General features: G+C 68.2%; 2 protein-coding genes across 8 annotated transcripts; one reads left to right on the top strand and one right to left on the bottom strand.

The window, feature by feature from the left end:
• The first annotated feature begins 1187 nt into the window (after positions 1-1187).
• On the top strand, positions 1188-6098 carry PRR7 (proline rich 7, synaptic). 5 transcript variants are annotated; one of them, XM_062607623.1, is made up of 3 exons: positions 1188-1655; positions 5111-5313; positions 5440-6098. In XM_062607623.1, the coding sequence occupies exons 1-3, from the start codon at positions 1282-1284 to the stop codon at positions 5826-5828; spliced, it is 966 nt and encodes a 321-aa protein (XP_062463607.1). In that variant the 5' UTR covers positions 1188-1281; the 3' UTR covers positions 5829-6098. The 5 variants fall into 5 exon arrangements, with proteins under 5 accessions (XP_062463607.1, XP_062463605.1, XP_062463609.1 ...); XM_062607621.1 differs by having other exon boundaries at positions 1203-1655; positions 5413-6098; XM_062607626.1 differs by lacking the exon at positions 1188-1655 and adding an exon at positions 2819-2970 and having other exon boundaries at positions 4674-5313.
• A 71-nt stretch (positions 6099-6169) lies between these two features.
• DBN1 (drebrin 1) lies at positions 6170-17065 on the bottom strand. 3 transcript variants are annotated; one of them, XM_062607614.1, is made up of 15 exons: positions 16856-17065; positions 12844-12899; positions 12637-12749; positions 12408-12482; positions 12182-12328; positions 11929-12006; positions 11681-11832; positions 11248-11311; positions 11062-11121; positions 10831-10945; positions 9591-9728; positions 8639-8770; positions 7170-7735; positions 6989-7091; positions 6170-6900 (listed from the first exon to the last, which is right to left on the bottom strand). In XM_062607614.1, the coding sequence occupies exons 1-15, from the start codon at positions 16939-16941 to the stop codon at positions 6830-6832; spliced, it is 1956 nt and encodes a 651-aa protein (XP_062463598.1). In that variant the 5' UTR covers positions 16942-17065; the 3' UTR covers positions 6170-6829. The 3 variants fall into 3 exon arrangements, with proteins under 3 accessions (XP_062463598.1, XP_062463599.1, XP_062463600.1); XM_062607615.1 differs by lacking the exon at positions 9591-9728 and having other exon boundaries at positions 16856-17064; XM_062607616.1 differs by lacking the exons at positions 8639-8770; positions 9591-9728.
• Between the last annotated feature and the right edge of the window lie 993 nt (positions 17066-18058).

Below are 18058 nucleotides of genomic sequence, written 5' to 3'. Positions count from 1 at the left end.
CCGACTTGGACCTGTGGTATCATTTGCTTGCCTTGCACTAAAGTTGGAGAGTATTTAAATTTTTAACCTTTTCTTAAGCCTAAGTTTGACTGTGCCTTCTGTTGCTGTCGGTCAAGGGGGGCCTGTGTGGGCCAGCCAGGGTTGGTGGCTGGAAGGAGAGAAGCAGGCCCCCCTATTCCTGTTGCCATGGGCTCTGCTGGGTCTCCTGTCCTCCAGGACAAGGGCTGATGCTGAGCCCGGGCAAGCATGGGTGGCCCTTTGTGGCTTCTGGCAGGTGGTTTGGGCCTTGTACTATTGGGGTGCTCATGTCTGCCATGGTCCCCTGTCTGCCTTTAGCACAGCCCCTCCTGGGCTGTCCTGGTGTGCTGTGGGGCTGGGGACAGAGTCCTGCTCCCCTCTGGGTGCAGTGCATCCCTGCTTTGGGGGAACTGTGCCCTGGGGGACCCTGTGTCAGCACAGAGCAGTCTCAGGCCAAGGGTCAGCCCCTGAAAGCACAGGGAACACTGTGTGAATAGGGTTGGGGTCATGACAGTCACCAGAGAGGGAGCATGCACAGGGGGTTGGGGTGGCTGCAGGGTGGGTTTGGGGACCAGGGCCGGTGGTGGGGCTGCCGGTGGTGGCAGCAGCCTCATGCGCAGCGCGGGGGGGCTGCATGCAGCTGCACAGGGATGAGAATAGCAAGTGCGGCTGGGTAGCTAGGGAACAGTTGCTATGGGAGCAGGCCGAGGAGGAGTTCTCACACTCGGAGGGGGCATCTTGGGGTAAAATCCAGGAATTTTCTGCAGCCATGGAAGGAGAGCAGGCAGGATGGGGGATGGGGCTGCCTGGGGGTTGCTGCTCCCACCACACCAGCCAGGGATGTGGTGCCGCCCTGCCGGCACTGCTGGGGCTGTGGCACCCGGGTCCTGGGGTCACCAGTGTGTTAGTGGTGTCTGTCACCCCGCCAGCGTGGCTGTGCGGGAAGGGCTGGGCTCTGGGGCAGCCCCAGCTTTGAGCAGGGCAGGGAGGGGGTCCTGCCTGTCTCCAGCTCTCCCCCTGCCCAGTGCTGTCCCAGCCCCAACATTTGCGGTGTGCCTCATCCACATCCCTGTCTTGAGGGGAGGGTAGAGAGCAGGTTGTGGGTCAGGGGGTGCTGGTGTATGTCTGGAGCTGTGCCCCACGGGCACGGCAGCTCCTGACGGAGCTCTGAGTGGGTGCTAGGGCGCTGTGGGTCCGGGGTGCTGAGTCTCTAGCCGTGGGGCTGTGGCAGCAGCGCCGGCACACGATTTTCAGGGGTGAAGGATGCTCTCAGCTGTTGCCTGGGCAACGGCTCCTCCTCCAGCCCACCATGTGGCTCGGGGAGCGCTCCCCCGCCTGCCTCCCCCCGCCGCCGTGGGGAAGGGGAAGGCAGCTCCCGGCCCCCGGCGCTGGCGGGGCCGGAGGCCTGCCCCCCCCCGCCCTCCATCGCCCTGGCCTGACGATGACAGAGGGCCCCACCGTGCCCCCCGCCTCTGCGTTACCCCCGCCCCGAGGGAGCACCCGAGCCCCCCTGCATGGCCGCAGCCCCCTGCCCGCCGAGGGTGCTGCTCGGGCACCCCCACAACCGTCGAGCCGGCTCTGCCGGGCGGCCGCGGCCACGCTTTGAGGTCCGATCGCAGGAGGCGAGTTTCGACAAGGTGAGTCGGAGCCGGGGCCAAGGGGGCCGGGGGAGTCATGGCCAGCACGGCCCTGCTCCGAGCGAGGTGGCGGGGCTTGGCCGGCTGCCGCAGCCGCTCTGCCTACCCGTGCGGGAGCCCGGCGGCCCCAGGTCGTCCCCTGGCTGGGATGGAGGAAGTCCTTCCGGCCCGGCCCCGGCAGAACAATGCGCCGTGTGTGCGGCCGTCAGCCTGCCCACGGGGAGGAAGCAGCGGCGGGGTCACAGCCTGCGTGGGGACCCACACCCGGTCACCCCCCCCCCCCGGCTTCTGGCACGGCTCTGCCCTGTCACCGGGGTGCCCCAGGGTGCAGCGGATGGGGAGCGGGGCTCTTTTGCCCCATCCCAAGGAGCCTGGGGAGGTTTCCCATGGGGACCGTGACCACCAGCCTTGGGCGCAGCAGAGAAGAGCTGGTGACGGCCCCGATGGCAAAAGGGCGGGGGAGCCCCAGCGCACAAGGACACGAAGCCAGTGAGGGGTCTACTCCGGGAGCAGGGACAGCTCGGGGTACCCCCAGGGCAGGCTCCTGTGTCACCCAGTGCCACCGCTGTCCCTCGCCGTCCTCGGGGCCAGGCTCGCCTCCTGCCCCGCACAGCCGTGAGCCCCGCTGCAGTGAGGGCTGTCAAGGTCTCGTGAGCGGCTAAACTGCCCCTGTCACTGTCCCTGCGCTGGCCGCCACCCCCGGGGAGCCCGTGCCTGTCACCCAAGGAGGCTGCGGCTGGCAGTGGGTGGCTGGCATCCCCCGGCATCCCCCAACCACCTCCCGGGCGAGTGCAGGGCCACCGGATGAGGGAGCCCGTGGCATCACCCCGTGGAGCATCACCCCACGGGGCATAGCAGGAGCATCACCCCACCCGGACCGTGGGGCCGTCACCCGGGAGACATCCCCGATCCCCGCCCTGTGGGTCTCCCGCGGTCACCCGCGGGGATGCCACGGCCCTCACGCCACCGGTACCCCGCGGCCGTTCCCCGGGGGAGAGGAAGGGGATTCCCATGGTAGTGCCCGTAGCCCCCGCTCGCCGGCGGGTCCCGGGGTGGGGGTGCGAGGGGTCCGCCGGGTCCCGGGTCCCTCCCCGAGCCGAGGGCGGGGCGGAGCGGCGGGGCGGGAGCCCGGGCGGGGCGGCGCGCGGCGGCGGCGCGGGAGCGCTCACCGGAGACAAAGGCAGCGCCGGGAGGCGGCGGCGGCGCCGCGCATCGGGCGCGCACCGGGCCCCCTTCCTTTCCCCCCGCTCCCCCTCCCGCCGCCGCCACCCTATGGAGCCGCCGCCCGCCGCTTGAGCCACGTGCGCCGCCGCCGGTAACGGGAGCCGCGGAGGGAGCGGGCGCGACGCCTCCGCCTGTTGCGCGGCGCGGAGGCAGCGGGGCCGGGGCGGGGGCGCGCGGGACAACCGGCACCGGCAAGCGGCGGCCAGGGCCGAGGCGCGCGGCGCGTAGCAGGGCGCGCGGCTCCGGTCCGTGCCCGCCGGGAGCGCGCTCCGGCGGAGGAAGAGGAGGAGGAGGAGGATGAGGAGGGGGCTGCCGCGCCCGGCGCTGGGAGCGGGGAGGTCCCCGCCGGGGTGTCCCCCTGCGGCCGGAGGCGCCGGGCGGGCAGCGGGGCCCAGGCCGCGGCCGGGGGCAGCCGGGCGGCCCGGTGGCTGCTCCCAACCGGGCAGCCGGTCCTTTCCCCCACCGGTGTGGGTGTCTCCCCGCCCGGCCCCGCTCCTCACGCAGCCCGCACGGCCCAGGCAGCCCCGCTCCCCCCAGATGCAAACGCCCCCGGTCTCCAGGCGCCGTCAGTACTCCCCTCCCCGCCGTCATTCCCGGTGTTCCTCTGGCAGCCCTCCCGGTGCTCGACCCGCGGCCCTTCCCACACGGTGCCCCCGGGGACACCCAGGCTGCCGGTGGGAACCCTGTTGTTGGCGGCACCGGCGGGCTCTGCCCGCACCGAGCTGGCCTTGGCCAGGCAGTGATGTCAGCTTGGGGAGCCCCAGAAAAGGGGCACCCCCTCCCCAGGCACTGACATCCCGACACTGCCCCTGTCCCTGCTTCCGTGTGATGAAGCAGGCTCTGCTGTCCACCACTGCCCGCAGAGCATGGCCAGAGCTCCCGGCCTCTTCCTTCCCTCATCCCTCCTTCCGGATGGGCTCAGCCCTCTGGCCCCGCTGGCCCTTCCCTCTGCCCCCCCAGCCCCCTGGCACCCTGTGGCCCTGCCATGGTCACCTGGATCTTGCCCCATGAGCTGATAGGGACCCTTTTGCCAAGCAGAGGCACGTGGAAGCGATGATGCCGCCGTGGTCCTTCTGCCTTCAGCCACCAGCACTTCAGCATTCACCCATCTCCCCATGGGCAGGGCAGTTTTCTCTCATGCCATAATTCTCACGTATGCTTACATGCCTATCTGTGAACACCCATGGGTGGTGCTCCCCACTCGATGTGCATGTTCCCCCCAGTCCCTGGGATGCGCTGTTTGGTGCCTGGCTGGACATAACCAAACTGTCACCCTGCCTAAAGGCAGTGACCTGACAGGGGTGACAGTTCCCATTGCCCTGCATCACCGAGTCAAGGTGCCACCATCCTCTGAGCCTCTTTGGTGGCCGCGAGGCCAGCGATGGCCGCAGTGCACGTGTTCCTGCGAGCGCCACGTGCCGCAGGCAGCCGGCAGCTCTGCACGTCCCTCCTCCTCCTCCTTCTCTTCCTCAGTCACCTCGGGGCTCCCTGCTGGCAGCACAGGGGGCTGAGCTGCCCGGGCTCTGCAGCCGATGTGGGGTGCACTGGGTGGGCAGGAGCGGGGAACACCAGCGGACACCCCCTGGCATTGAAGGTGTCGGTGCTGTGGTGACCACAGCACCCGTGTCGCTCCCGGGGGTGCCCGCCAGCGCCGTGGCGGGGAGCTGGGGTTGGGTGCGGGTTTGCCGCCGTGGGGGCAACTGCGGGGGTGCACGTAGGGCTCCCCTCCGATCGCCATGGGAACGGGGCGGCCGCGTGCCTGCCACACTCACACTCGCGTCTGTCTCGTTGCAGGGCCCCCTCCCCAGCGGCCCCCTCCCAGCGATGGGCAGCGGGACCCCGCCGGCCCCAGCCCCCCGCCGCCCGCCCCGCCGGCCCCCAGCCCCACCGCCCGCCCAGCGCACCCAGGCCTGACCCACCTGCTCCGGCCCCCCCCGGCTCCATGGCGAGGACGGACCCCTGACGGCGGGCGCCCGCGGGCCGGAGGAGACGCCGCCGGGCACGGCCCGGGGAGATGCCCTCGGTAGCCCTGGCAGCATCGGGTCCTGCCCTGGCCCTGCGGCTGCCCTGAGCATCCCGTCCCCCACCCCGAGGGCAGGGAGAGGCCGTGGCCTCCCCCCGGGACCGGCAGCCAAGATGGTGATGTCCCAGGGCACCTACACCTTCCTCACCTGCTTCGCGGGCTTCTGGCTCATCTGGGGCCTCATCGTGCTGCTGTGCTGCTTCTGCAGCTACCTGCGGCGGCGGGTGAAACGGCAGCAGGAGGAGCGGCTGCGGGAGCAGAGCCTACGTGCGCTGGAGCTGGAGCCGCTGCACTACGAGGGTTATGGGGGCAGCCCCCCCGGCATCGCCATTCCCCACCGCCTGCGCCTCGAGCCCCACCATCATCACCCCCACCACATCCCTCCCCCCCGGCCCTGGAGCTGCCGGCACGGTAAGGAGCAGGGAGGAGATGTCGGCGCAGCGTGCGCTTCTCCCTGGTGTTGGGGGGGGATACGGCAGGAGAAGCGGGGCGCAGCACTGATGGCAGCAGGGGTCCGGGGGGGGCTTTGCCTTGCAGAGTCAGACCTGTCAAAGCCGCCGTGTTACGAGGAAGCGCTGCTGATGGCGGAGCCCCCCCCACCATACAGCGAGGTGCTGATGGACACACGGGGGCTCTACCGCAAAATCAACGCCCCATTCCTGAGCCACGAGCGGCTGGAGAAGCAGGAGCAGCCCCCCAGCTACAAACCCCTTTTCCTGGATGCCGGCTACGGCTCCTCACTGCACCTGCCCCGCTCGGCCAGCCCCGGCCCTGCCTGCCCGGACCTCTACCTGCAGGCAGAGTGCTCCCCTCGCATGTTTCCCAGCTGGACGGACTCGGAGCTCAGCAGCAGGGACACCTACGAGCCGGGACCCTGGCACCTCCCGGTCTCCATGCCCCTCTTCGGCAGGACTACCGCTGTCTAACAGCGGCACCGGGGGACCCCCGGACCTTACTGCGGGTGCCCCTCCGGCACTGGAGGAGGAGGGGGCATGGGAATTTGGGTTCGGTCGCCCCCATCACCCCGGGGACACCCGCCCTGGCGCGGGCCATCGCCGCCGGCGCGGAAGGGGCTGGTTCCCCGCCTGGCCCCTGCTGCACCCCCCCCCGGCCGGGGGCTCCGGGGACCCGGACTCTGCTCTTGTTTCTTAACTTTTTCGTTTGTTACAGTTTGAGAATAAAAGTTTGTGGCTCGGGTTTGGCTCCTGGCGTTGAGGGGATCCCCCCAGCCCTCCCTGCACCCGCCCCCAGCAGGCTGCAGCCCCCATGGGAGTCTCTTTATTTATTAACAGACATGAGCACACCGCCGGTACAGAACTTGTGCTTTCCAAAAACAGTCACCGGGAATGGGGAAAGGGATAGGGAATGGGGGGGGAGGGGCTCCCAGCAAGGAAAGAAGAGGGGGGGTGTGAAATCCCCACACCAGCTCCCTGCTGGGGTTTGGGTTGGGGGGGGGGCACTGCTGGCCGCAGCCTCGCTCGGTCAGGTCACTTTATTGCCATATTCATCCATTATTAGTATTATTCCTTTTTGCTTTTAACTCGTGCAAAGTACTGGGGACTCCCGGGGGGGGGGGGGGGGGGGGCACGAAGAGAACGAGGACCCTGTCCCATAGCTGGGCAAGGGATGCGAGCGTGTGTCATGTCCCCCCCCTCCAAAGGGGCGCTGGGGCAGCAGGGGGGGGGAGCTGCTAATGGGGAGCTGGGGGCTGACATGGCTCCTACCGACAACTTAAAAAAAGAGAGGGGATGGGGGGGCTGCAAAAGATGCCCTGGGGTGGGGGTGCAGCGGGGGGGCCCCCACCCGGAGGCCTCAGCCTGTGGGGCCCCAGCGGGGTAATGGGGGGGTCCAGGCCCCCAGCTGTGGCCCCCCACCATGCCCCACGCCGGCCGGGGCAAGCTGCGGGTGCCGGCAGCGGGGCCCAGGCTTACAGACCCCCCCCGAAGCTCTCCTCCTCCTCGGGCAGGGGGTCCGTGTCCCAGCATGTGATGTCAATCTCTGGGGGGACAAGGTGGGGGGGGTCAGCATGGCGGGGATGTCCAATAGAGGGATGGACAATCCCCCCATGTTCCCCGTCCCCACTCACCTGGGGGCTTGTTGTAGAAGACAGGCTGGGGGGCTTTGGCCGATGGCTCCTCGGGGGGGGGCACCTCCTCCTCCTGGGACTGGCTAAAGTAGCCCTCGCTGGCCTGGGGTGGGGGCAATGGTCAGGACGCCCCCCATCCACCCCATCACCCCACCACCACCTCCCCGCTGTCAATGCTCACCTGCTCCCCACGACCCGGCGTCCCATCCTTGGGGGCCATCTCCCCGTTGGTGATGGGGGGGGTCTCTCGGCCCGGGACATCCTCCTGGGGGGCACTCTGGCAGCCGAGCCCCCCGGGCTGGGGGCCCCCCCCACCGGCTGCCTCCTCCTCTTCTTCCTCCTCCTCCTGCTCCACATCGCAGAAGGTGGCGGGGGGCTCAGGCAGCTCATCCAGGCTGAGCAGGGGCCCCTCGTCGGGCAGTGCGGCCGGGGGTCCCTCGGGGACAGGGGCAGCAGGCAGGGGCCAGGCCGCCGGGGGGGCAGCCCCGTCGCTCTGCCACAGGTCGATGAGGCTCTCGGGGTTGGGGGTCCCCCCGGGCTGGGGTTCGGTGGCCGTGGGTGGCGGGGAGGGCTCAGCGGGCTCCAGGGTCACCAGGTCCCCCAGGATGTCACCCCCTGCTGTCCACACCGGCCTGGGGCTGGGCTCGTCCCCGGGGGGCTCGGCAGCCTTGTCCTCCGGCCCCGGGAAGGGCCAGTGCTGCTCGGGGGTGGCTGGCTCGGCCTCCTGGGTGCTGGGGCTGGGGGTGTCTGCAAGGGGGGCACAGCAGTCAGTGGGGGCACCCCCCCTTATCCAGGGCTCAGGGACACCCAGGGAAAGGGCTGCACTTGGGAGAGGGGTTTCTTTGGGTGGTTGCAGCGGAGAGATGCTGCGGGGATGGGTGGGAGTGGGTGGGCAAGGAGGGGACCCATGGCATGCACCAGGAGACAGGGATGGAGGGAACATGGTGGGGGGCAAGGCGATCCCTTGGGGGGTGACTCGGCCCCACTTGGGTGGGGGGGAGTAGCTGTGAAGCTCAGGGAATGTGGAGGGGACAGGGGGAGGTGCATTGGAAGGACAGCTGGGATGCACCAGAGGGTGCAAAGGGGCCAATGTGGACAGAGCAGGGACACATGGAGACTGCAGCATAATTGGCTGGGACGCATTAGGGATGCAGTGGGATAGTGGGGATGCATGGAAGGAAGCAGCAACACTGGTGGGGATGGCAGATAGGGCAGAGTCGCATTGGGGGATGGAGCAGAGACAGTGGGAGCTGCACTGGGGTGATGCAGACATGGTGGGGATGTTTGGCGCAGGGAATGCACTGGCAATAGCAGGGATGCACTGGAGATGGGAAATGCAGGGGTGGGGTACAGCAGAGACAGCAGGGATGCACTGGTGTTAGCAAATGCACTGGAGACAGCAGGGATGCAACAATGACGGCGGAGCACTGGGTGGGGGGAATCAGCAGAGACGGCGGGGATGCACCGGTGCGGAGCAGCGGGTACGGCGGGGATGTGCTGGGGACACAGCAGAGCCGGCGGGGCAGGGGTCTATCGAGGGATGCAAACAGGACAGCACGGATGCACAATGCCATGCAAGGGAGGGTGGCGGGGCTGCAGCAGGGGCTGCGCTGCGGGGATGAGCCCGGGCAGTGCCAGCCCTGCGCCCACCTTTGGGCGCTGCTGGTGTGTCGTCACCCGGCACGCGGGTGCCCGGCGTGCCCAGCGGCGTGGCGGCAGGGCTGCGCTCGCAGGGGCTGCAGCCCGCTGCCGAGGCCTTGCGGTACGCGTCCGACTGGCTGCCTGCAGACAAGGGAGACGGGGGGTGGATGTGGGGGTGCGCACACAGGCAGGGGACCAGCCCCCCAGCACTGCCCCTGCTCCTGCCCCACGCCAACCATGATCTGTCAAACACGTCACCACATACCTGCCACTGCATCCTGCACTGGCGGGGCAGAGGCACCCATGGGTGCAACAACCACCATGTGCCCTTCCAGGCATGCCCACTGGCCCCACGCAGCCACAGACCCCACATCTGCCAGGTATAGGCACAGGCAGCCCCATATATGCCATGGTGCACACCCACCTTGCCCACGCATCACCCTGCTGGGCCCTGGCACTGCCCAGCCCCTTCAGGCACAGCTCTGTGCCCTGCCATCCCTGGCTAGTGGGGGGGAACAGTCCCACACGGCCCCAGGCACCATCCAGCCCCTTCTGCCTCATGGGCACAGCCTTTTCCATACCTGCACTGCCTTATGGACACAGTCCTACGTGTTCCAGGGCACAGCCTGCTCCATCCCCACCTGCCCCATGGGCACGGTGTGCCCCATGGGTACAGCTCTGCCCTGTCCCCATCTGTCCCACAGACACAGCCTGCCTGGTGTCCCCTTCCCATACCACGGGCACAAGCTGCCCCACAGGCACAGCCTGCTGCATCCTCCCACCCCAGGGGCACAGCACCCGCCATGGGGCCAGCCCCAGCTGAGGTGTGTAGGGTGCCCATGGGAGCGGCGCTGCCTCTGCTGTCGGTTCCATGTGCTGTGGGGCTGGGGTGGGCTGTGGGGCAGCCGCCCGCGGTGCGGCCCCCCCGAAGCTGCATGCCCAGGGTCTCCCAGCTACCTACATGGAAAGAAAGAGGAGAGATTTGGGGTGCGGTGGCAGGTGATATAGGGGAAGGGGGTCCGCGGGGGGGAGGAGGATGAGGAGGAAGAGGAAGGCGGCCCACTGTCAGCTGTCTTTATGAAAGGACAGTGCAGACGACCTGTGAGAGAAAGACAGACAGACAGACGGACGGAGAGAGAAGAGAGAGCAAAGAGATGGGTCAGTCCCTGCTCGGCGCAGCCATGGTGGGGCCGGGACACGGAGGCACCGGGATGGGAGGATGGCAGGACAGGAGGCAGCACTGACAGCGGGGTGGGAGAATGGTGGGACAAGAGGATGGAAAGACAGCAGGACAGAAGAATGGAAGGTGGTGCTGCAAGGCTATGTGGGAAGAGAGGCCAGGACACAGCCCTGGGACCAACTATCTGCTCAGGCACAGCACGAACTCACGGCACAATTGACGGCACAGCCCCACGGCACGGCCACAAAACACAGCCCATGGCACGACCCACGGCACAGACCCACGGCATTGCCCTGAGGAACAACTCCACAGCACAGCCCCACGGCACAGCCCATGGCACAGCCCATGGCATGACCCATGGCATGACCCCACAGCAGGAACACACATCACAGGCTTCCTCCAGCACAGCCCTATGGCACAGCACCCCAGCACGATCCCCAGCTCTGCGCAATGACATGGCCCCGTGGCCAAGGTGCTCACCAGGACAGCCAGCCCCTACCCCAGAGCCACAAAGAGAGGCCCAGGGCTGGACCCCTCACTGTGGGGCAGCCCAGCCTCTCTATGGGTCACTCCCTGCCAGCCAGGAGCACACCAGGTGCCCCACTTACTCTCATAGCTGCCCCCATGGGATGAGCTCCCAAGCCACCCCGAACCCCAGCCGCACCGACCACGCTGCCAACCTGGCTGCCAGCACGGTGCCATGAAGGGTGAATGGACGACACCCAGCAAGGAGCAGGATGAGCCCCCCCTTGCTGAAGACACTGACATCCAGCCCCTGCCAAGCTGCCCCGGCTGCAGGGGCCACATGAGGTGTGGTGGCAGTGGTGGTGATGGCGGCACAGCAGAGCAGGATGACACCGTGCCATCCTTGTGCCCATGGCACCCACAACCATGGCGCTGGGGACAGCAGAGGGGACACCCCCTCCCCACATCACAGATCCCCCCCCCAGATCCCACACTCACCTGCTCCCCTGGGGGTCTCTGTGCCCCCCTGGTGCCCGCAGCCCCCCCAGCCCCTCACCTGTCCTGTGGCTGCCCGGTGAGATGGCGTCGCTGCTGCCCGATGCCACCCGCTCCTGCTGCTTGAAGAAGTCCCGGGGGTTGTCGGGCCGCTGAGCGATGATGGCAGCAGCCTCCTGCGGGGACGGGGGGAGGCTGAGACCCAACACCCCCCAGGCACCCTCCACATGCTCTGGGCACCACTGGCTGGGGAGCGAGGTCCAGCACCGGGCACGGCTGACACCACACTCACCTCCACCTCCGACTCTGATTTCCTGAGCTGCTGCCTGTCGTCCTCCTCTTGCTGCTCCCCCTGCATAGACACAGCGTCACCCCCAGCCCCGGGATGCCCTGGGGACCCAGCTGGGAAAGGCCCTTCCCTGGGGGTGATGCCAGGCTGCGGCTCCATGCCCGGCTCCATGCCCGCCACAGCACTTACGAAGATGGACTGCTCCTTCAGGCGCTGCCGGGCCTCCTCTGCCTCCATGCTCTGCTGCTTCCGCCTGTGACGGGGGCACAGGAGAGGGGCTGGGCACCGGCTCCTGCCAGCCCCTGCCCCAACGCCATCATATAATAACAGACTGGTTTGGGTTGGAAAGGACCTCAAGATCATCCAGTCCCGTTCCCCCTGCCATGGGCAGGGACACGTCACACTAAACCAGGTCACCCAAGGCTCTGTCCAAGCTGGCCTTGAACACTGCCGGAGATGGGGAATTTACCACTTCTCTGGGCACCCTGTGCCAGTGCCTCGGCACCCTCAACGGGAACAACTTCTTCCCCTGAACAAGCACCCATGCGCCCACCCAGACGCTCGCAGCCACCCCAGACACGCACATGCCCGCACACAAGCCCCACCGCAGCCCCCGCCGTGCCTGTGCTCCTCAATCTGCTCCTCGCGCTCCCGGTAGCGTCGCTCCCGCTCCTCCTGTTCCAGCCGCTCCTGCTCCATCCTCTCCTGCTCGAACCGCAGCCGGGCATCCAGAGCCTTTTTCCGCTCTTCCTCCTTGCGTAATTCCTCCTCTTTCTGGTGGGGGGGGGATGAAGGACGGGGCTGCCCATCAGCCTGCCACCAGCTCACCCTGCTCCCCAGGGACTACCCTCTGCCTTCCCCATACCCCACCTTGGCCTGTTCCCAGAACTGCTCTCGGTTGAGCCGCTTCATCTCCACGGTGGCATCAGTTTTCTGGTACGTGGTGCCCTGGGACGGAGGAGAGGCGGGGGGGACGGAGGGGCTGGGATCAGCGAGGGGGGATATAACAGTAAGCGGCACAGGGGGTGACGGGCTGTGGCAGACAGGAGCCCCGGGCGGGAGGGATGCCCCCCGCCCGCTGCCATCGCCGCCACCATCGCCATTGCCTCCATGGGGACATTACCACGGGCTCGGTGTTCTCGTCCTCCCGCAGCCGCAGGCGGTGCAGCACTGGGCTGGAGACACGGGCCAGACCATTGGAGAGCCGCTGCCCGATGGCCCCAGGGTCGATGTCCTCCACGCTGCTGGCGTTGACGATGACATCCACGCCCTGGGGAGGGGGCAAAGCAGCCGTCAGGGACCAGGGTCCGTGCCCCGGCAGCATCATCCCCATTCCCAGCATCACCCACCTGGAAGAACTCGGCAATCTTGGCTACGTGGCTGGCGCAGGCGCATTTGCGGGCATCCGGCACGTCCTCACCTACCTATGGCAGGGATGGATGGCAGGGCGACCACCACGGGCAGTGGGACAGGGGGGTACTCGCATCCTCCCTGGCCTTGTACCCAGCAATGCCCCTGCCAACACTGTGGCTCTGGTGAGCACAGCACAGCCCCACCAGCACGGCCACCCTCACTCACCCAGTTGACGAGGACGTATTTGGGGAGCACGGCCTGGGGGTCCTTGACGCTGCAGAAGCCGTACATCACCTTCTGGATCTCAAAGTGGCCAGAGAGCTCCAGCAAACCTCCGCCTGGCACAGCACCATCAGCCTATGTCCATCCAGCACCAGGAATGGGTGCCGGGGAAAAGGCTGCTAGAGCCGAGCTGTGGGGAGAGCAGCTTACCTCCTGATGCTGCCAGCTTCAGGTCATCGGAGCCATCCTCATATGTGTAGAGGGCCCTGGGGAAGCAGTGTGGGTCAGCCACAGCTGGGAGGAGCATGAGCCAGCCTCCCACCTCCCCATCCTGATAACACTGAGGTCACTGGAATCCTGGAGGACTGCCCATGTGTCCCCAAGCTGCCACACAGCCACCCCAAACCCTTGTCCATCACCACTGTGAAGGGCCAGGCTGCCAGGGCTTTGGGCAGGGCCTATTCCCCCTCCCTGCAGGCAGGGTCCCCAGGTTGGGGACAGAAGGGTCACTTGGACACAGGGAACAGCTGGCAGCTGTGCGATGACACAAGCCACTGTGGCCTTGTGGCTCCTTGCATGTCTGCCCCTGTCCTCCCCCCACCCCTGCCAGCTACCAACCAGCTTTGGGGCCAGCCCCATGGCCTGGCAGGGAGCTTGGGGCCGCTCACGTGCTGGGCTGCGTGAGCTGCCAGCCCAGCAGGCACCAGGCCGGGGGAGTATGCCGGTGCACCAGCAGCAGCAAATCAATGTGCCGCCGGGGTGTGATGGGGCCGTCATGGAGACTGTTTCTTGGAAACCATTCCCAGCGGATGGGAAACCCCCTCTCGCTCCCACTGCACCCTGGCCAGCCCCTCCTGGGGCTCCACGGGGACCCCCACCAGCCTGCACCTCCCTAGGGGCATGCAGCCAGTTATAGAGGGGGGGAGAACACATGCCAAATTGGTCCAGGGCAGGTGGGCGAGGGGATGGATGTTGCTAGGCAACCAGCATCCTCCGTCGCCATAGCAACCCCCCCATCCCAGCTGGGATGCAGCTTGCCCTGATGACGAGGTGATTAGCGGAGGGGAGCGGGGGAGGCAGGCAGGCAGTGGGGATCTGCCGGGGCCTGGCAGGCACCCAAACCTCCTGCCACCGTCACACGCTGCACCCAGAAAGCTGGGGCCGCCCGTGCTGGACCCCCCCATCCCTGCACCAGGGCGGTTCTGCCCATCGGCATTCGGCTGGCGGCGCCTGTGCAGTGCTTGTCAGAGCACCAAAATCCCCCAGTGCCAAGTAGAGCCATGCTCACCCGGCTTCCAGCCACAGTCTGGGGGATGGGAACCTGGGGGTCCCTATGGGCAGAGCCACCCCCAAAACAGGGCCACGGCTGGACCCTGGGTGCTGGAGGACAAGGGGAAGGCAGGCGGGTGTGGAACACAAGTAGGGGGGCGTCCTCCACCCCCTGGCAACTACAGCCCTGAGCCCCTGGCAGCGAGCCGCAGATAATTGCACCAACAAGATTGACTTTAATCCGCACATCCCGATCCCGTTAATCGGCCGCCCCAGCCGGCGCCAGCTCCCGGCCTGGAGCCGGCAAAGCAGCTGCAAAGCGCCGTCTGTGATGCTGTGCTGGGGAAGGGCAAATGCAGCCCCAGCCCAGGACCTGCTGTGCTGTGGGCACCCACTGCTTGGTCTCTTCCCCCTGGGAACATGCAGGGTGGTAGCTGAGTGCAATGCTGCTGCCTGCACCCAGGGATGCTCCCAGCACAGCCGGGGCTTGCAGCAGAAACAAAGCCATGCCCGGAACACAGGCCAGCAGCATGGCCTGGCAGCACATCCAAGGATGGAGGATCCAAAGGTTTCCAGTCTGCGGGTGAGCAGGGCCAGCAGAATCCCCAGGGGTGTCCCAGGAACCCACAGCCCAACAGCATCCCCCCAGCAGCAGGAACCAGCCATGTCACAGCGGGTGCAGGCAGCATCCTACATCACTCACCCCCTTCCCTGGGCTTTAATCCCTCCACCCAACCCACACAAGCCTGTTCCCACCTCTGGGCTCCAGGCATGCAGATCACCAGAGGTGCCTGGTGCAGCCCAGGCAGGGTGGGCTCCCTATGGCTAGGGGATTCCAGTGAAGATCCTCCATCACCCCACCAAGGGGACAGTGGCCCCACTGTCCTGGCATGGCCCCATGGCTCACTGGAGCAGCACCCATGCAGCACTCGCAGCTGCCTGACCCCACGCTGTGGCTGGGGAGGGGTAGCATCGCCCCAGCCCGCCCACCCCAGCCCGGGCACATGTGTTTCCAATGTGGCTGGGAGCTCCAGGGAGTCGGCGTGCTCAGAAGGCAGCACCAAATTCCTTTCTGATCGAGTAATGGGCCCCAGCAGCCTCCGCGGGGCCGGGCAGGGGGAGGGGACGCTTGGACCCTCCAGGACCGGGCTGGAGCAGGGGGAATCCCGGACTAAACACAAGGATCTCAGGATAAACACAGGGATCCCAACTGGGCAAGAGCACAACATCCCTCGGCACCAACACAGGGCTGGGCTCCTGCACAGTGTCCTAACAGCCCCTGGCTCAGCCACGCTGGGTCACCACCAGGGAGGATGGTCCCCGTCACCTTGCCCAATACAGCTTCCCCAGCATCACCCCTCATCCCACACCGGGGCACTGGGCCCTGCAGTGGGGATGCTGCTCCCACCTGGCATCAAGTACCGGATACTCCCAGTGACCATGGGATGGATGCGCTGCGGATGATGGGGCAAGCTCAACACCGAGGATGGGGATGGCAGAGGCTCGCTGCCTGGATGGGGCTCAGTGCTGGAGGTGGGGGGGCCCAACCGGGAGGGGGGGGAGCCTAGCCCTGGCTCTTGCCTTCCCAGGAACCATTTCTGCTGCTCTCAGCAGCTTTGGCAGGGAGGGCTCGTTGCAGCAGATGCCGGGAAGCGATGTACCCAGGGCTGACAGCTGCCTCCTGGCCAGCACACACTGCGCTCCCCACAGTGCCCTTGGGCTGGCAGCAGGACTGTGGGGCTCCCCAGAGACCCGGGGCCGGGCGGGGGGTGGGGGACCTGCCCAGGTGCACAAAGCCCGGGGGGCTCCCAGACCCCATCTGTGTCCCAAGAGCAGGCACCCGGTTAGAGAGCAGCATGCACACCAGGTGCTGGATACCCCAAGCTGGGCAGTGGGTGCACCCAGAGTGGGTGGTGGGTGCACGGTTGGCATCCCCATCAGACATCAGCACTAGCAGCATGCATCCAGCACCCAGCTCTGCTCAGCGAGCTGCACCCCAGGATACCAGTAGCATCCCCCCCCACTGCACAGCACAGGCACCCTGGGGGAGCAAGGAGAGGATCCCGGGTCAGACACCCCCAGCCAGCCCCACGGCACCCGGGTGGGGCTGGGAGATGTGGATGGGTGCTGGAGGACCAGGAGGGTGATGGGGAGATGCTCCCTGCGGGCTGCTGCACCGACTGCAGCGGTGCCTGGATCCTGCCGGGCCCCGGCGCCCGCAGCACAGGGTGCCCCGCACGGGGGGTGCAGGCAGGGCAGAGCAGCGCGGGGGTCCCGCCGGGGAAGGGCCCCCTCGTCCCGAGCCAGCAGCACATCACCGCGGTGGGGCAGTCCCGGCCCGATGCACCGCGGCCCCGCGGGGATGGAGCACCCCGGGAGCTTGGGGTACCGCGGAAAGCGGGACCGGGAGGGGGGGGGATGCCTGGCGTCCTGGCGCCCGCAGGCCTCGCTCCGCCGGGCAGAGGGAACCGCGATCTCCCCCTTCCCCTGGCGCCCCTGCCCGCGGCTCCGGCTCCAGACAATGGCGAGGGACCCGGGGCCGGGCCCAGCACCGGGGGCACCGCCGGGCCCGCACCGCCGTGCGCGGATGCTCTGCTCCCCGCGCTCGCTGCCCGGCGGGAGGTCGGGCCGTGCCGCGGGCTCCCGGAGGCGGCGGGTCCCGCGCTCGCACGTGCCGGCCCGGCGCAGACAAAGCGGAGACCGCGCCCCGGGCCGGTGCGGCCGCAGCGGCGGGCAGGTGCGGGCACCGGGGGCCGCGGGCCGGGCACACCGCTCCGCACCCCCCCCCCCGCCGCCCCGCCCGCCTTTGTGTGCCGGGGCTGCCGGCACCGCGGGCCCGGGGCGGCGGGAGGCGCAGCGCGGGGCGCGGCCGGTGATACCGGGCGGCTCCGTGCACAAAGGGCGGCGGCGGCGGCGGGGACAAAGGGGCGGCGGCGGCGGCGGGCGCGCTCACCAGTCGGTGGGGCTGTCCTCGCCGATCACGTCCTGGTAGGAGGCGAGCAGCTCCAGGCGGTGCGCCGCGAAGCCGACGCCAGCCATGGCGGGGCCGGGATGCTGCCGGGGGGACCGGAGGGACCGGCCGCCTGCCCGCCTCCGAGACACTGCCGCAGCGGCCGGGCGGAGGGGCGAGCGGCGGGGAGGCTCCGCCCGCCGCCGCGCCCGGTCCTAGCGCCGCGAACGGCGGCCCCCCCCTCTCCGCCCCCCCACCCCCCAGCCCGGCCCCCGCCCGGCCCCGCCGCGCCCCCGGGGCACCTCCGGGGCACACCGCGGGCCGCGCCGCCGGGCACCGCACCTCGCCCTCGGGGGTGCGGGCAGCACCCACCCGCCCCGGGGTGCCCCCGCACCCGGCTCGGCCCCCGGATCCTGCACCCCAGGGACCCGCAGCCTGCGCTCTGCTCCGACCCCGCCACCAGCGACTCTGAACCAGGAGAGCCGCAGCGCGGCTCAGCTCCCCGCCGGGACCCCGCGCCCGCGGTGTTTGACTCTGGGCTCTCCTCCACCCTGGGGACTGGTGCCCTGTGCTACCCCTCCCGAGGACCTTGCAACCTGGGGACCTCCTGCTCCTCTGCACGCCAGCCCCTCCTCTGCCCCATGTCCCCCCACCCTAGGGGCACTGGGAATCCTATGCCCTCAGCTACCCTCTGCTCCTGTGCCCTGAGGTTTCCTCTCCAAGGATGTGGCACTGTGGGCTCTACCCCATGGACCCAGCCATGCCCTCGCTCTGCACAGGGTATCAGGGGGCAAAGCCACTGTGGGGGCCCCTTTGCCACCCACCTGCCCTCCCCATCTCTGAGTACGATGGTGCCTTTTCGAGGAGGTTTTGCCTCCACATGAACCCACAACGCCGCTCGTGCACGGACCTTGCAGGGTTCTGTGAGGGCTCCCGGCAGGGTCTACATGCTCCTGCCAGGCAGGCAGCATTGTTGTTAACACACACACACACACCCCCCCCGACCCCTAGCACTGCCCACATCCCAGCCCAGAGCCGTGCTGAAGGGGTCTCTGTGCTGGAGTGGCAGAGGGGAGTGTACAGGGACTGATCCCCACAAGCTGGGGCCGATGCTGGTGTGGCCCTTCCCAAACCAAGCTCTTCAGAGCTGCCTGTGGCTGAGCCCCCCAAAGTCGGTGGAATAGGGGACGGGGTGCGACGGGCCCT

The sequence above is a fragment of the Pezoporus occidentalis genome, unplaced genomic scaffold (genome assembly GCF_034315485.1).
Source record: "Pezoporus occidentalis ecotype Australia unplaced genomic scaffold, CSIRO_AGI_Poc_V1 ctg124, whole genome shotgun sequence".
In the NCBI taxonomy this organism is placed as follows: domain Eukaryota; kingdom Metazoa; phylum Chordata; class Aves; order Psittaciformes; family Psittacidae; genus Pezoporus; species Pezoporus occidentalis.
This window is presented reverse-complemented; position numbering and strand designations above follow the sequence as displayed.

Bases quoted from the DNA above. Each gene is read 5' to 3' on its own strand.
- PRR7 (XM_062607621.1), top strand. From the start codon at position 1,282: ATGCTCTCAGCTGTTGCCTGGGCAACGGCTCCTCCTCCAGCCCACCAT. The intron at 1,656-5,110 runs GTGAGTCGGAGC...CTGCTTCTGCAG, and splicing joins AGGAGGCGAGTTTCGACAAG to CTACCTGCGGCGGCGGGTGA. The intron at 5,314-5,412 runs GTAAGGAGCAGG...TGATGGCAGCAG, and splicing joins GCCCTGGAGCTGCCGGCACG to GGGTCCGGGGGGGGCTTTGC.
- DBN1 (XM_062607614.1), bottom strand. From the start codon at position 16,941: ATGGCTGGCGTCGGCTTCGCGGCGCACCGCCTGGAGCTGCTCGCCTCC. The intron at 12,483-12,636 runs GTGAGTGAGGGT...TCCCTGCCATAG, and splicing joins AATACGTCCTCGTCAACTGG to GTAGGTGAGGACGTGCCGGA. The intron at 12,329-12,407 runs GTGGGTGATGCT...CCCCCTCCCCAG, and splicing joins AGATTGCCGAGTTCTTCCAG to GGCGTGGATGTCATCGTCAA.